General features: G+C 40.3%; 1 protein-coding gene across 5 annotated transcripts in view; it reads left to right on the top strand.

Moving 5' to 3' along the window:
- The window catches only part of kiaa1109 (KIAA1109 ortholog), a 439,747-nt gene that overhangs the window by 18,303 nt on the left and 403,597 nt on the right, over positions 1 to 17,847 (top strand). For all 5 annotated transcript variants that reach the window (XM_063046524.1, XM_063046528.1, XM_063046526.1 and 2 more), the window contains exons 3-5: positions 11,234 to 11,389; positions 16,895 to 17,011; positions 17,360 to 17,438. In XM_063046524.1, the coding sequence (XP_062902594.1) occupies positions 11,287 to 11,389; positions 16,895 to 17,011; positions 17,360 to 17,438 (299 nt within the window). In that variant the 5' untranslated portion in view covers positions 11,234 to 11,286. The remainder of the gene's footprint in view (positions 1 to 11,233; positions 11,390 to 16,894; positions 17,012 to 17,359; positions 17,439 to 17,847) is intronic.

The following is a 17,847-nucleotide window of genomic DNA, read 5'->3' on the forward strand; positions in this document are numbered from 1 at the left end:
TAAATTATTACGCTGAATGCGAGCAGATTATCACGCTGTACATGCATTTCTGCTCCTTCAGATGGTCCACCATTTTTCCCTGATACTAGTTTTGGGCTGATAGCTCAAAACCGTATGGTATGATTTGTAATAATATGTTACACACTGGGGACCCCTGTGTGAAGATGGGACTTTGTTTCCATATCTGTGTGGTTTGTCAAAGAATCTGCTTTTGATAGATTAGTGGTGATGAGGTCAGGTGGCTTTATCCCTTATGTTAATTAACATATTCCTTTCTACAAACCCAGCCTGGCAGCTGTTTTATTTTGGGCTTTACTGAGAGTGGCATGGTAGAGTGAGGGCAGCACAGGAGTTTAGCAGTTAACACAACACTTTATAGTATCAGCAATCACTGATCAGTTCAATACCTACCACTGTCACTGAGACTGCGTGGGTTTCCTTTGGGCGCTCCAATTTCTTCCTACGTTCCAAAAAGATGTTAGGATTAATAAGTTACGGGGATGCTATGTTGGTGCTGGAAGCATGATGACTTTTGTGGGCTTCCTCAGCACATTCTGACACTGTGTTGGTCATTGATAAGAACAATGCATTTCTCTGCATGTTTTGATGTTTCTATGTAAATGTGACAAAGTTAATCTTGGGCAGGTAGTGGCATCAAACCACAGAGGTGAAAGGCATTGAAATTTCTCACCCAGAGTTTGCTTTGCGCTTTCATGCTGTCAGTGCTTCATCTAAATTTTGTTCAACATGTATGAATAATTGGGAGGAAGGTCCTCTGCCTATATTTGATTAAATGAAAAGTCTTTTCACAAAGGGTGGTAGAGTCTGGAACCTGGTGCTGGAAAGGGTGATAGAGGCAGAAATCTTTACCACATTTAAAGTGTTTGGATAAATACTTGAAGAACTGTAACTTGCAGGACTACTTGTCAAATGCTGGGAGACGGTATGAATTTTATTTTTTCATCATCAACAAAAAATGTTCATGGCCTCTCATCTAAGTCATTGATGGAGAATGTAAGCAGTTGACGTCTAATGCAGATATGCTGACTGGTAAAGGTTTGTTAACGCTGCATATTGGGGTTTAAACTAGAGTTGCAGGGGGTGGGAGCCACAGTTCCAGAATAGTTAGTGGAGAGGTTATAGGGGCAGATGTTGCTAAGACCTCAGACAAAGTTAGGAATCAAAAAGTTGAGCATGGTGTGACGAGTGTCCTGAACTGCATATATTTCAAAGCAAGAAGTATCATAGAAAAGGCAGATGAGCTTGGTATGGATCAACACCTGGAATTATGGCATTGTAGCTATTAGTTAGACTTGGTTGTGGGAGGAGCAGGACCGGCAGCCTGATATTCTGGCGTTCCGTTGTTTTAGATTTGACAGAGCGGGTGGGATTAAAGGAGGAGGAGTGACATTACTAGTCAGGGAAAATGTACCTGCAGTGCTCTTTCAGGACAGAATGGAGAACTTGATTAGTGAGGCATTGTGGGTATGACCACATTAATAGGGATATATTACAGACCACCCATCGATCTTTGGGATTTAGAGGAACAAATTTGTCAAGAGATCACAGACTGCCGCAGGAAACGTAAGGTTGTTATAATAACTTTCCACATATTGACTGAGAATGCCATACTGTAAAAGGACTAGATGGGTTGGAGTTTGTCAAATGCATTCAGGATAGTTTTCCTCATAAGTATGTGGAAGTCCCAATGAGAAAGTGTGTAATACTGGATCTGCTATCAGGGTATGAGACAGGGCAGGTGACAGAAGTTTGTGTAGGTGACAGAACTTTGCATCCAGTAACCACAAATCCATGAATTTCAAAGTAAATATGCAAAGACATAGGTCTGGTCCACGGGTTGAGATTCTAAATTGGAGAAAGACCAATTTTGATGGTATCAGTAATGATCTGGCCATTGTAGATTGGGGCAGGCTGTTTTAGAAACATAGAAACATAAAACCTACAGCACAATACAGGCCCTTCGGCCCACAATGCTATGCCAAACCCATACTTACTTAGAAATTATCTAAGTTTACCTGTAACCCTCTATTTTTCTAAGCTCCATGTACCTATCTAGAAGTCTCTTAAAAGACCCTATCGTATCCACCTCCACCACCATCACCAGCAGCCCATTCCACACACTCACCGCTCTCTGTGTAAGTATGTGCCTGTCAGAATAAAAGGTAACAATAACAAGTGCAGGAAACCTTGCTTTTCAAGACATATTAAGGCCCTGGTTAAGAGAAAAAAGGAGATGCACAGCAGGTATAAGCAAGTAGGAACAAATCAAACCTCAAAATAAATTTATAATCAAAGTATATACATGTCACCATATACGACTCTGAGATTCTTTTTCTGCGGGCATACTTAGCAAATATATAGAACAGTAACTGTAAACAGGATCAATGGGCAAAAAAACTGAAAATGCAAATATAAATAAATAGCAATTTACAAGGATCATGAAGTAACAATATAAATAGTCCTTAGAGTGAGACTATCAGTTGTGGGAACACCAGAAGTAGAATGAGTGTAGTTATCCTCTTTTGTTCAAGAGCCTGATGGCTGAGGAGTAGTACCTGTTTTTGAACCTGGTGGTGGGAGTCCTGAGGCACTTGTACCTTCTATCTGAGGGTAGCAGCGAAAAAAGAGCCTGGCCTGGCAGGTGAGGGTCTTTGAGGATGAATGCTGCTTTTTTATGGCATATTTTCATGTAGATGTGCTCGATGGTTGGGAGGGTTTTACCTGTGATATTTCGCTCAAAGGCATTGGCGTTTGTTCCCATACCAGGCTGTAATGTCGTCAGTCAGCACACTTTCCACTCCACATCTGTAGAAGTTTGCCAAGGTTTTTGAGGACATGCTGATTCTCTGCAGACTCCGAAGGAAATAGAGGCACTATTGTACTTCCTTTGCAATTATATTTATATGATGGGTTCAGGCTAGGTCTTCTGAGATGGTGATACCCAGGAGTTTAAAGTTACTATCCTTCTCCACCTCTGATACTCCGATGAAGATTGGCTCGTGGGCCTCTGGTTTCCCTCTCCTTAGTCTACAATATGTTCCTTGGTCTTGCTGACATTGAGTGAGAGGTTGTTGTTACACCACTCAGCCAAATTTTCAATTGCCCTCCTGAATGCTGATTCATCACCACCTTTGTTACAGCCCACAACAGTGTGTCATCAGCAAACTTGTATATGGTTTTGGAGCTGTGCTTGGCCACGCAGTCATAGATGTAAAGTGAGTAGAGCAGGAGGCTAAATGTACATACCTGCGGTGCTGCTGTGCTGATGGAGATTGTGGAGGAGATGTTTGTGCCAGTCCGAACTGGGCATCCAGGATCCATTTGCACAAGGGGGTATGGAATCCCAGGTTTTGGCGTTTACTGACTAGTTATGGAGTATAAGAAATGCAAGAGAACATTTAAGAAAGAAATCAGGAAGGCTAAAGAAGGCATGAAATTATTCTAACAAAGTGAAGGAGAATTTCAAGAGATTCTACAGGTATATTAAGAGCAAAAGGATTACTAAGGACAAAATTGGTCCCCTGGATTACCATTTTAGTCTTCCACTTATGAAGCCAAAACAGATGAGGGAGTTCTTTAATGCATTTTGTTTGCATCTGTGTTTACTCGGGAGACATGTACAGAGTCTATAGAAGTGGGGCAAAGTGGCATCAACTTCATAGACCCTGGGCAGGTAACAGAGGAGGAGGTGTCTGCTACCCTGAGGCAAATCTTGGTGGATAAATCCCCAGGGCTTGACAGGGTGTTCCCTCGAACTCCATGGGAAGGCAGTACAGAAATTGATGGGGCCCTAGTAGAAATATTTAAAATGTCCTTAGCAACAGGAGAGGTACTAGAAGATTGGAGGATAGCCATTGTTGTTCTGCTGTTTAAAAAAAGGTTCTAAACATAAACCAGGAAATTATAGGCCAGTGAGCTTGACATCAGTTGTGGGTAAGTTATTGGAAGGTGTCCTAAGGGACCAGATATATAAGTATTTGGATAGACATGGACTGATAAGAATAGTCAGCAACATACATCAAAGTTGCTGGTGAACGCAGCAGGCCAAGCAGCATCTATAGGAAGAGGCGCAGTCGACGTTTCAGGCCGAGACCCTTCGTCAGGACTAACTGAAGGAAGAGTGAGTAAGGGATTTGAAAGCTGGAGGGGGAGGGGGAGATGCAAAATGATAGGAGAAGACAGGAGGGGGAGGGATAGAGCCGAGAGCTGGACAGGTGATAGGCATAGCTTTGTGCACATTGGGTCATGTCTAACCAATCTTACTGAGTTTTTTAAGGAAGCTACCAGGAAAGTAGATGAAGGCAAGGCAGTGAGTTGGAAGGAAAGATTGAATAGGTTAGGACTGTATTCTTTAGAACGTAGCAGATTGAGAGGAGATTTGATAGAGGTATACAAAATTATGAGGAGTATAGATAGGGTAAATACAGCAGGCATTTTCCACTGAGGTTGGGTGGGACTACAACCAGAGGTCATGGGTTAAGGGTGAAAGGTGAGAAGTTTAAGGGGAACTTGGAGAGTAAACTTCTTCATTCAGAGGATCACGAAAGCGTGGAATGAGCTGCCAGTGCAAGTGGTCAATGTGAGTCGATTTCAGCTTTATGAGAAGTTTGGATAGGTACATGGATAGTAGAGATATGGATGGCTATGGTCCTGGTGCAGATCATTGGGAATAGGCAATTTAAATGGTTTCAACATGGACTAGATGGGCTGAAGGGCCTGTTTCTATGCTGTACTTTTCTATGACTTGAGTGCAGAAATGATCTGCTGGAAAAATTGACATTCAAGGGCCAATTGCATGGAAAGCTAGCTTTCTCTTTGTTTGAACAGGGAAGGTTGTTTTGATTATGTTCGAAGTATTGGGTATACAGTGAGTTGTACTTTCTTAACTGGAAGGTGCAGATTTTTGAGGTTCATTGATAACACAATGAAAAAATAATTTATTGATAAATTAATGATATAATGTTCATTGCCAGTTTTCAAAGAAAAAATCTGTAGGTTTATGAGAATGATACCAGGGAATAAGCTTAACAAATTTTCTTCAAAACACTAACATGGGGTCTTTGCAAGAATTAGATAACAAGTGAGTGCTGCATCATCACTATCGTCTTGGAATTGTTTGCCTTTATCTGTCTGCTGTTTTGTTAACCTTGCTTTTTCCAGTTTACCGTAATTGTTTTATCCCTTTCACACCAGTTTATGACTTTCAAAAGCCTTTTTGTTGGCCATAACACACGGCTCAGGAACTTGCTGAAAATCTCTTGGCTGCATGAGTGTAGTTCCAACAAAATAGGAAGTTGGACATCATCCAGGGAAAATTGTACCCTAATTATTGGCACCCTATTTATCTTAATATTGGTTTTTCACCAACAGCGGAACTTCATAGCTGCAGTTAGCAAGCAGTGGTGATGGGTGAATGAGGCTTGATGCGATCGAAAACAGGATCTTGTATAACATCAGTCAAAGCAGGTTACCAGGCATGAAGAAATGTTTTGAAATGTTCAAGTTTATAGGTAGAAAAGTTGTGGATGAGAGTTTTAGCAACTAATGAACTGAGGCAAAAGAAGATTTGAGTAATGTTGCAGAGGTGGAAATAGTGTTTCAAAATATATTGTGTGGGTAAATATGACAAAGATTGCCAAGGGTATGATTCATTTTTGGAAAATCATTAAAAAAAGCAGTGGAGTTGCTGGCAAGGAAAGCTGATTGTGAAAGAAATATAGGAGTGTGCTTCAGTCATTACTTGCAGTTCTGCATAGCTTTTGAAGTTGTAGATAAAGCAAAACTGAAAGAGTATCTTTCAAGTTTCTTTTTTATAGTTTGTGAATACAATTTTGTTGTATTCTACTCATGTACCCCTTATTCATTCTCAGTACTTGTGTCATGTGATTATCAACATCTGCCTTCCACCACCCACCTAATTCTATAAGGAAAGTTCAGGTGTTGGTTAACATAGATCATTTCCATGATGGAAATCAAGTATTAAAAGATTTATAATTCTAAGCATAGCAGGCTTGGAGTGCTCTATTTTAAAAGAGCAAAGCCAGAAGAATTCAGCAGGTCATGTGGAACTGAGGAAAGGTTTTCATATTTCACTTGATGACTCTTTATCACAACTTGAAATGAGGAAGGAAACACTTTAAATTCAAAGTTCAAAGTAAACTTATTATTAAAGTACATATATGTGACCATATACAACCCTGAGGTTCATTTTCTTGCGGGTATTCTCAATAAATCCATAGAATAATGACCATAACATAATCAAAGAAAGACCGCACCAACTTGGGCATTTAATCATTTTGCAAAAGACAACAAATTGTGCAAATGCAAAAAAGAAATAATAATAAATAAATAATAACTATTGAGAATATGAGATGAAGAATCCTTGAAAGGGAGTCCATTGGTTGTGGGAACATTTCATTGATGGGGCAAGTGAAGTTATCCCCTTTGGTTCAAGAGCCTGATGGCTGAGGGGTAGTAACTATTCCTGAACCTGGTGGTGTGAGTCCTGAGGATCCTGTACCGTCCTGATGGCAGCAGTGAGAAGGGAGTATGTCCTGGGTGGTGGGAGTCCATGATGATAGATGCTGCTTTCCTGCGACAGCATTTCTTATAGGTGTGCTCAATGGTGGGGAAGGACTTAGCTGTGGTGAACTGGGCCATATCTCCTACTTTTTGTAGGATTTTCTTTTCAAAGGCATTGGTGTTTCCATATCAGGCTGTGATACAGCCAGTCAATATACTCTCCACTGCACATCTATAGAAAGTAGTAAAAGTTTTAGATGCCATGCTGAATCTTTGCACACTTCTAAGGAAGTAGAGGCACTGCTGTGCTTTCTTCATAATTGCAGTTGTGTTGTGGGCCAGGACAGGTAATAACAAAATAATAACACAGAGGAATTTAAAGTTGCTGATTCTCGCCATCTCTAATCCTCAGATGAGGACTAGCTCATGGACCTGTGGTTTCCTTCTCAGGGAGGTAGCACCACCATTTCAGGGAGGTAGCACCCCCTGCTCCCCGCAACCCCATACCCTCCCCCCCCCGTTGACCTCCAAGGGTGTATGTAATACTTTGTTTAGTGATTTTGTCTAATCTGTAAACCAAATTGGGTATATACAGCACATGGGACATTAAAGTATGTACTTATATTATATTATCATGTTTATACTATTACAACTTTAAGCAAGTCTGCAGGGAGTTTGGCCTCATCACGTAGGACATCAATAGCGTAGCTCCTTGGCAGCTAGCCAGCTGGTTTAATTCAGGGGTCCCCAACCTGTTTTGCACTGCGGACCGGTTTAATATTGACAATATTCTTGCGGACCGGCCGACCTCGGCGATGGGGGTGGATGGGTGGGTGTTAAACGCGACTGGAATATAGGTGATAAGTCAACTATAAGTCGCTTGTAAGTGGCTAATACACACTCAATTTCGTTTCCAATGGGGTTTATCTAACGAATTTAATATTAAACACACAGTGCACATTTTCCTCGCATGAATTTAATGATAAGTCAATTATAACAGTGGTCCCAAACCTCTGAGCTGGGAAGAATGCAGGGGTACAGCGGTGGCCAGAACGAACCCAGCACATCTTTAAGGAAAAGGCCAAAATAAACAAGCTAATTGATTCAGTCCTGCCCGGCACGTAAATGTCGGCCCAGATCAGAGATGACGCAATCGGCGATCGCCTCTGATCTGGGCCAACATTTACGTGTTGGGCGGCACCTAATTAATTAGCTTGTTCATTTCAGCTTTTTTTCTTAAAGATGTGCTGGGTGCGTTCTGGCCACTGCTGTATTCTTCGCGGCCCAGAAGCTGGGGACCACTGAATTATAAGTTACTTATAAGTCAATAGCATCATAACATTTTAAATAATGTTTCGATATTAAACAGACAGCACATATTTTCCTCGTATGAACATATAAAATCATTGCAACACACCAATACCTGTATTGCTGAGTCAGTGGGAGCCCTGGGCTTGTTTTCCTGCACGGTCCTATCGAGGGGTGATGGGAGACAACGATACTTGAAGGGGGTTCCTCCTTATGTCCAGTCTGTTCCGCAATTTAGCTTTTGTTGCATTCATTGCTGAAAACTCCGCTTCGCAGAAATATGTTGGAAATGGAAGCAACGTTTTCAGTGCTTTCGTGGCTATCTCAGGATATTCAGCCTTGACTTTGATCCAGAATGCCGGCAGAGATATTATATCGAGCATACTTTTCAGCCCATCGTCATTTGCAAGCTGGAGGAATTGATCTTTTTCCAGCGCTGACATGGATGATTCACCGGGGACATCCACAAATGGGTTACGGACCCATTCTTTTGCACGTCTTGGGTCACTGATGACCTCATGTGCGTTAAAATTCAACAGTACGTGACAGGGAATGAGGAAAGGTGCAGTTGACTCATATCGCCAAATCATATCGTTTCCTCGCGGGCCCGGTGGTTGGGAACCTCTCTTAGCATGAAGAGAGACCAATCAGGATGCTCGCTCTCCCTCTCCTTCTCCCGCTCAAAAAAATTCTATTTCCGGGATATTGTATATAATTTCTGGGCATCAGGGAGCCACTATCGATATGCAGGAGACTTCCGGAACTTCCGGGAGAGATGGGATGTCTGTGGATACCTCGGACTGCTGAAGCGAGAGGTTAAAGATACAAGTGCATGCTCCAGCCAGTTGATCAGCACAGGACTTTAGTGCTTGGCCAGGTACCCTGTCTAGGTCAGATGCTTTTTGTGTGTTCACCTTCCTGAAGGCTGCTTGCATGTTGGCCTCAGGATCTGAAGTCATAGGATTATCAGTGGCTGTGGGAGTTTGTGATGGTTCCTCCATGTTTTGATGGTCATAGCGAGTTTAGAAGGCATTGAGCTCATCTGGAAGTGAAGTCCTGTTGTCACCTATGTCACTTGAGTTTATTTTATAAGAGGTGATAGCATTCAAGCCCTGCCACAAATGTTGAGCATCCTTTGTTGATTCACGTTTAGTCCGGGATTGCCACTTCGCCTGTGAGATTGCTTTCTGGAGATTGTACCTGGACCTCTTGTAACTTTCTTGGTCACCAGATTTGCCTCTAATTTGGCTGTCAACAGGTTGCGGACCTCATGGTTCATCTAGGGCTTCTGATTGAGAGAGACTGAATGGTTTTGTGGGGACACACTTGTAAATAGCTGTTTTAATAAAATGCAGAAAGGGGGCAGTGGAGAAGATAGAGGGAATATCTCAGGAAGGGGAAGCAGGGTAAGCATAGGCCAGGCTACATTGGGGAGAGTCAGCAGCTTTAAATTTATTGGTGTTAACAATTTGGATGACCTGTTCTGGGCTGAGTACATAAATGCAATCATAAGGAAAGTATGTTAGCATCTTTACTTTCTTGGGAGGTTAAGGGGGTTTGTCTTATCAATAAACAGTAACAAACTTTATAGATGTAGAAAGTATTTTGACTGGTGGCATCATGGTCTGGTATGGTAGTTTGAATGCATGGGAATGTAAGAAGTTGCAGAGAGTAAGGGACTCCACTCAATACATCACAGACACATCCCTCCTCACCCTTGGTAGTATCTACAGAAGACACTGCCTCAAGAAAGGAACATCTATAATCAAAGGTCTCCAGCATATAGGCCATGCTATCTTCTTGCAGCTCCCATCAGGCAGGAGGTACAGAAGCCCGAAGTCCCATATTACCAGATTCAAGAACAGCTTCTTCCCTTCAACCGTTTGGTTCTTCATCCTACTGGCAAAACCTTCATGACTACAGTTTAGCAACACTATGACCACTTCACACTAAAATGAACTTAGTGTTTTTTTTCTGTTCCAATTGTGATCTCTTGATTTTTTTTTTGTTGTTCATGCTGCTTATATGAAGCTATGTGCCTGTGTTGTTGCTACAAATAAGTTTTTCATTGTACCTTTGGATACATGTACTTGTGCATATTTTAATTTGTCTCAACATTGTCATTGATAATTATTACTTTAAAATTCAGTGATTGGAGATAGAAGAGACAAAATAATTAGAAACTGAAATATCTGAAAGTATCTGTGGATAGAAAAAGTGGCTGCACTTGACACCATAACTGATACGATGTTCTAGGATTTCCAATGTTGTCTTCATTTCAAACATAAGTGTATAGTTAATGGTGAGCAGTTTGAATGCTTAGTTATGAGCTTGAATCCAGCCAGCAAAACAGTGGACTGAGAATTGTTACACTGAATATTTACATTTTTCCCTTTTCCTGACTTTTATCTTTCCCATTTTCCATTGACTGCTCAATATATCTTTTTTTTTTCTCACAGCAGGGTTGTTGTGATCTGATGTTTCCTTTGCTTGGAGCTTTCTTTCCCTCATTGGCTATAAATATAGATAGCTGTTTGCATCCTCGTCCTTCAAAGCGAGGATCACTGCTTCCTACCTACTTCGCTTCGTATTTTGAAGGATCTAAAGTTTTAATCCCATCAGTGTGAAATCTAATATAGTGTTGGTGTCAAAATGCTAGTAAAGTATAATGCTTAAGTGGTTGAGTTCTAGACATTTCTTAACTTTATCCTTGCTACATTGGGGTGTTACAGCACTTTTATTTGGATATTACACATGCAAAACTCAGCAATCAAGGGGTATCTACGGAGGGAAGTAAACAGTGAGACCCTTTATCAGGATGAAGTGCCGATGAAGGGTCTCAGCCTGAATCACCAACTGTTTATTTCTCTTCATAGATGCTTTCTGACTTGCTGAGTTCCTCCAGCATTTTGTATGTATTATTTAATCTTTCCAGCTTCTGCAGAATCTCTTTGTTTGTTAAAATTAGATTATTTATTGGCTGTATTCGTCATAGTTGGTTCATGGCCAAGTGGTTAAGGCGTTGGGCTAGTGATCTGAAGGTCGCTAGTTCGAGCCTCAACTGAAGCACTGTGGTGTGCCCTTGAGCAAGGCACTTAACCACACATTGCTCTGCAATGACACCGGTGCCAAGCTGTATCAGCCCTAGTGCCCTTCCCTTGGACAACATCGGTGGCGTGGAGAGGTGAGAGTTGCAGCATGGGCAACTGCTGGTCTTCCATACAACCTTGCCCAGGCCTGCGCCCTGGAAACCTTCCAAGGTGCAAATCCATGGTCTCACGAGACTAATGGATGCCTAAAAAATTCGTCATAGTAATAATATTATTTCTCACAATGAAGTGTACATATTTTGAAGTATAAAATTTTTGTTTTTTTCACCTAGCAAATCCAGAGAGTGTTCAAATCATCTGTTTTGATCCACTGCCTACTCCTAAAATGGAGCATTATTCAAGAGAAAATGACAGCATTGTGCCATCACTTACTGATTTGGAAGGTTTTCTCACAGAACATAATTCTAACGTTGTGTGGCTGTTTGTTGGTGAGTGTTCACAATTGTTTTAAAAAATAATGTGTTTATAATTTAGCTTAATTTGTTCCATTGTAATGACAATTTTAATTGGGCATAAAAATGGAATTGCGTTTTCAGCTATCCAGTCATTTTTTTCGCTGCTATGGGGGCAGTGAGATTTTGGATTCCCACTCTAACTTTTCCCATTCTCTAAGTTTACAGTAAGGACAATGTTTTCATGTCTTTATTATGCTAAATGCCATTTTATTTTTATATCTAATCTTCATTGATTTGCAATGTTTGGGAATCCCCACCCCATTTCATCAACCCATGGATGAAGAGGCGGAAGGATGGATGAGTAAGTTTGCGGATGACATTAAGATTGGAGGAGTTGTGGATGGAGCTGTAGGTTGTCGAAGGTTACAAGAGGATATAGACAGGATGCAGAGTTGGGCAGACAAGTGGCAGATGGAGTTCAGTCCGGATAAGTGTGAGGTGATGCATTTTGGAAGGACAAACCAGAAGGGTTAATGGTCGGTTACTTAAGAGTGTGGATGAACAGAGGGACCTTGAGGTTCAAATCCATACATCCCTCAAGGTCGCTGCACAGGTTGATAGGATAGTTAAGAAGGCCTATGGGATGCTAGGCTTCATTAATAGGGGATTGAGTTCAAGAGTAGAGAGGTCATGTTGCAACTCTACAAATCTCTGGTGAAACCACACTTAGAGTATTATGTTCAGTTCTGGTCACCTCATTATAGGAAGGGTGTGGAAGCTATGGAGAGGGTGCAGAGGAGATTTACCAGGATGTTGCCTGGATTGGAAAACAAGTCCTATGAGGCAAGGTTAGCAGAGCTGGGACTTTTTTCTTTGGAGCATAGAAGGATGAGAGGGGACTTGATAGAGGTCTACAAGATTATGAGAGGCATAAATAGGGTGGATAGCCAGTACCTGTTTCCCAGGGCACAAATAGCAAACACCAGAGGGCATATGTACAAAGTTAAGGGAGGGAAGTTTAGGGGAGACATCAGGGGTAAGTTTTTTACACAGAGGGTTGTGGGTGCCTGGAATGACTTGCTAGGTAGGGATGGTGGTGGAGGCTAAAACATTTGGGGTATTTAAGAACCTCTTGGACAGACACATGGATGAAAGAAAAATAGAGGGTTATGGTGTAGTGTGGGTTTAGTACTTCCTTTTTTGGAAAATGTGGGTCGGCACAACATCGAGGGCCAAAGAGCCTGTACTGTGCTGTAGTATTCTAGTGTCTAGTGTCATTTACAGAGATAGATACCTATAAAATTTCTCTTAATCCAGAATGAAATTAGAATCATTTTCTTCTGTAGGAACAATAACCACCTAGCCATACATTTATGGCAAGCACATAGGTCAAAATGTGGACATCGAGGTTCTGAAATGAGATGCGCTTCTCCAGGCCAAATAAACAATATGCTATTAAAACTTAGCACCATCACAGTTTAGTCCGTACACAGTTATGTCAACTTGTCCCCTTGCCTGCAAGGATTGATAGCCGGTACCCAGTAACCAGTGACTGGAAGTTTAGAGTGAAGAAGCATGGAAGACAGTGCGACTAGACAGAGCATAAAGTTGACAGAAGCAGATTTGAACCAAGGGTTTAAATATATCTGGAGGATAACTGACTTGGGAATATGGGAATCCATCCATCCCTGCGCAAGAGCCTGTTCACAAACCGGTGGTTGCACAAACAGTCTTAAAAAATGTTAGCCTCCGTTCCTTCAACCACATGGCAATGACAAAGACATTTGGCTTGCATACTTCCACTGTCCTTGTAGATCTTAATTCCTTTCTGGACTTAGTAGCATGCATTTTAATTGCTTTAGTGTTTAGTCCATCGATGGATTATTTTTCTTGCCTCTCCTGCAACTTGTGTCCGGTTTGCAGTCAAGAGTGTAATTGGTAACAATTCGGTGAGGACATAACCCAACACATCAGTGTGTTGAATCATGAGGCTTTCCGTCGTTATCATGTTTATCAGTAAATACATTATGTCCTTCCAAATGGCACTGTTTACATCCCTTGGTATGACTTGTATTTAGCAAAGGCAGCAATTACGTCTGTCCTACAAGTGCATGCTGCAAGAAAGGCAAAATAGTCAACAATTTTCATAACTACTGAAACCATGGTTTGTAAGTTTCTATCTTACTATTTCTTCTGGACAAGTCCAGTTGTCTACCCCTTGATGACATCTGGATACGTCTATTTCCCAGTACCATTTTCACAACAGCATGAGTTGGTGGGTAATTTAAGAATACTTGGGATTTGTCATGATACTTGCCCACATTGTGAACCTTTTTCGAAGATTGTTTCCATTTCAGGGAATGTGGAACACTGCACCAGCATAAATCTTCCCTTTACCATTGTCAGAGGGACCCAGTACTCCATTGGTTAGTGTAAGCCTTCTAAGGTGACATAAGGATACCTTTTCCACAACCCATTATTTTAGCTGCTTGTTTGAAATCTAATTTGGTCCTTGATGTACATCAAGTTGTAATAAGTATCTGTCAATCATGGACTGTGCCCAATGACCATATGTAGTACATGTTTCAGACTTGTGTGTGTTTTTATGACATTACCCTTATTACATGCCTTTCCAGCTCCCTTTGCAATCTCAACCCCACATCTTGGCAACTATTTGGAGACCTATATATGATTCCTATAATGGTTTTTTCAGACTTGCAATTTCTTAACTCCACCTACAAAGATTTGACATTCTCTGACCCTATGTCACCTCTTTACATAGAAACATAGAAAATAGGTGCAGGAGTAGGCCATTCGGCCCTTCGAGCCTGTACTGCCATTCAGTATGATCACGGCTGATCATCCAACTCAGAACCCTGTACCAGCTTTCCCTCCATACCCCCTGATCCCTTTAGCCACAAGGGCCATATCTAACTCCCTCTTAAATATAGCCAATGAACTGGCCTCAACTCTTTCCTGGGGCAGAGAATTCTACAGATTCACCACTCTCTGTGTGAAGAAGTTTTTCCTAATCTCAGTCCTAAAAGGCTTCCCCTTTATCCTCAAACTGTGACCCCTCGTTCTGGACTTCCCCAACATCGGGAACAATCTTCCTGCATCTAGCCTGTCCAATCCCTTTAGGATTTTATACGTTTCAATAAGATCCCCCCTCAATCTTCTAAATTCCAACGAGTATAAGCCTAGTCGATCCAGTCTTTCATCATATGAAAGTCCTGCCATCCCAGGAATCAATCTGGTGAACCTTCTTTGCACTCCCTCTATGGCAAGAATGTCTTTCCTCAGATTAGGGGACCAAAACTGCACACAATACTCCAGTACCTGCTGGTTTCTCAATAAATGGGCCTAAGATCTGTCTGATAATTCTCCCTTCTAGGATAATTGATAATTTTCACCTCTGGAATTTTGTTACTTAAGCAATATACCTATGTACCCTGCTGGATACCCAAGGTTATGTCCATGCATGTAAAACCATTCATAATACAAATTCAAGTCTTCTATTTCCCCTTTGTTATCCTGAATTAATTAGACACATTGAGCAAAATTGTTTTTGATCATTGGGTATTCAGATGTTGATGCTGGTGTACTCAACAGGTGTAATGATTCTGAAACAAGTTCAACTACAATGGAGTTAGCTATAGTTAATTCTATTGCAGTACAAAACATTATTCCCTTCATCTTGGGTTAAAGCATGGTGTACCATTTTGTTGCTCTTTCTTTTATCCTTTCTGGGGCACTTTTAGCTCCCGAGTGTCCTCATAGGTCATGGTACAGTAGATCATTTTGTTTTGTCTCCTCCTCTGGAACCACAAATATTCTGTCACAAAAGACTACTTAGTCATAAACACAAGTTTCTGCATATGCTGGAAATGTTGAGCAGCACCCACAAAGAGCTGGAAGAACTCAGCAGGACAGGCAGCATCTATGGAGGGAAATGAACAGTCAATGTATCCTTGAGCTCTTTGTATATTTCTGGCCATGCTCCTTCTGTCAGTTTTTGTAATTCTTTTGCTCCTCTGTTAAGCCATAACCTTATTCTGTTGCTGCTTCTGCTTTCTGATTTCCTCAATCAGCAACTGCCCTTTCCAATTAAGTGTTGTTTTGCTAACTTGTTGGCCTTCCTAGTTCCCTCAGGATAATTTTGATTGTGCTTTCACCATTATAATTCTATGTTCTTTTCCCCTCACATAGATCCCACAGCCAGTACTCTCACCATCCTTTACAGAAAAGGAGCCATCTACAAAAAATATTGTACAGGATTTTTCCTTTTCCTTGTGTCTTTATTCTTGGGTGTTTTTCTACCTGATCTCTTTCCACCATTGTTCCCCCCCCCCCACACACTCTTTGATTTAATACAAGTCAACCCTTGGGATCATTTACTATCATAATCTGGTTCTCCATAATAATTAAGATAATCATTGAGGAAGATAGGAATCTTAAGACCCACTTCACCTACATCACAACCCTGTGGTATCAGAGCTGACTGAGCAAATCGTTTTAATTCAACCATCTCGAGGCAAGATAAGTGTGTACTTTGTTAAGCTGATGAAGGAATTAGGGCTGATGATGCAAGCAAAACATTAAACTCCTGTTTGGATCATGTTTACCGAGTTCAACTGACTTTATTGAAGTGGTGGAAGAACAGCAGCATTGTTGGGGGAACATATTTGGAAGAGTATTGAACTGGATTATGATATATTCTGTAATGTAATTTGCCAGATTTCAAGACTAACTGTTTAGGAAAGTTGCTCGATGACATTTGAAAGCTATATGAATTAAATTTTCACACAGCATTATGCCTCCCTCCACTTTTCTTTCTTGTGTTATCCCAGATATGGGATGTTCCATTAGTTGATTGTCCTATACAGATGCCATTTGTCTCTGATTTATCTGATTGATGGAACTAGTATAACACGACTTTCAGTCCAGAATATTTACTAAAATCAGATAATTCGTAATGGATCATTTCTGTATCACAAAATTCCTGGCCTTTTTTTGATCCAGATACTTTTCAAATCAAATCAAGTTTAATTATCATTCAAACCATACATGGATACAGTTGAATGAGACAATGTTTCTCTGGAGCCAATACTTTCAAACTAGCGAGAGAGAGAAAAAAGACATTGTTATGCAAGAAAACACATGTATAGTCCAAGTCCCTGAGTGACATGCAAAAACTTTTGAACATTTATTGTTGTTATCCTAAATAATTTAGAATTAAGACTGATCTATAATTTTAAACTAATAATCTCTGTTGGAAAAAATCTGGTGCAGTTTTTCTATAGTGTGTATGTCAATGCAGTGAGATAATAAATGAAACAGTTTGATGGAAGATTCAGAACAAGTAAGTATGGCAAAAATTTGTTATCTGGTTATTCATTCTTATCATTTTCTGTTTGTGAGGATTGTGAGTATCTATTTGATCATTGCAATCAATGTATTTTAAATAGTTACTCATTGAATGTGAGTGATTTTGGGAAGTAAAATAGACCATGATCTGTACAATTTCTCTCTTTATAGCCACAATCCTATCATGTGGATGGATCATTTATTTGACTTACTACAATTCCCGTAATTTAGGTCTGATCCTGACTCAGGTTCTTAATAGACTCTATAAAAATGGATATGTCCACATTGGTAAGTCGTTTGTTTCTCACTTGCAGAAGTATTAATATATGTTTATCTGATAAATAATACATTTTTTATCTTCATTGAGAACTTTGTTTCCTAGTAATTGTATTTAAAATTTGCAATATTCACCAATATTGAAATATATTTTCAGGAAGTTTATAATGTTATATCTGCCCTTCGTTAAATTTGTATTTAGAAACATTGGAATATTGTAATTAGTTGAACTGTTATTCGAACTGAATCTTGTGTTTGGAACACAGATGCCAAATTAAATCTTGTTTTTCCATATTTTGTGTAACAGATCTTTTGACATAACTATAACAAGTAAAGTGATGAACTGTTTATTTTTAATAGGTTCATTTTCATTCTCTGTGTTATCTGGAAAGGTCATGTTTCGTGAAATTTATTATATCAATGAAGATGTGTCTATCAGGTAGGAACTAATTCATATTTAGGGTGAAAGTTAAACTATTGTACTATAAAGTTCCTTTGAATGGATGCAATGCAAATTGAAAAATGGATACAAGTTATAATGGGACGGTCACATGAGGTAAATTCTAAAGAGTCATGTATAGTATGTATAGGAGCATAAGAAATATAATTGGGTGGGCCAGTGGTCTCCTTGAGTCTATCCTGTTGTATAGGTTTATGGCAAATCCCCCTATGTTAATCCCGATTTACAATAAAACTCAGATAATCTAGCACCCTCCGTAATCTGGCAGTAGACTGGCAGATTTTCCAGACATTAGTTGCTAATCCTATTTGGATGTCAGCTTATTTGTAATTCATGTTTTTATATTGTCACCTAGTAGTATAATATATTTACTAGTAAACCAGGGAGT

The sequence above is a fragment of the Mobula hypostoma genome, chromosome 4 (genome assembly GCF_963921235.1).
Source record: "Mobula hypostoma chromosome 4, sMobHyp1.1, whole genome shotgun sequence".
Classification (NCBI taxonomy): Eukaryota; Metazoa; Chordata; class Chondrichthyes; order Myliobatiformes; family Myliobatidae; genus Mobula; species Mobula hypostoma.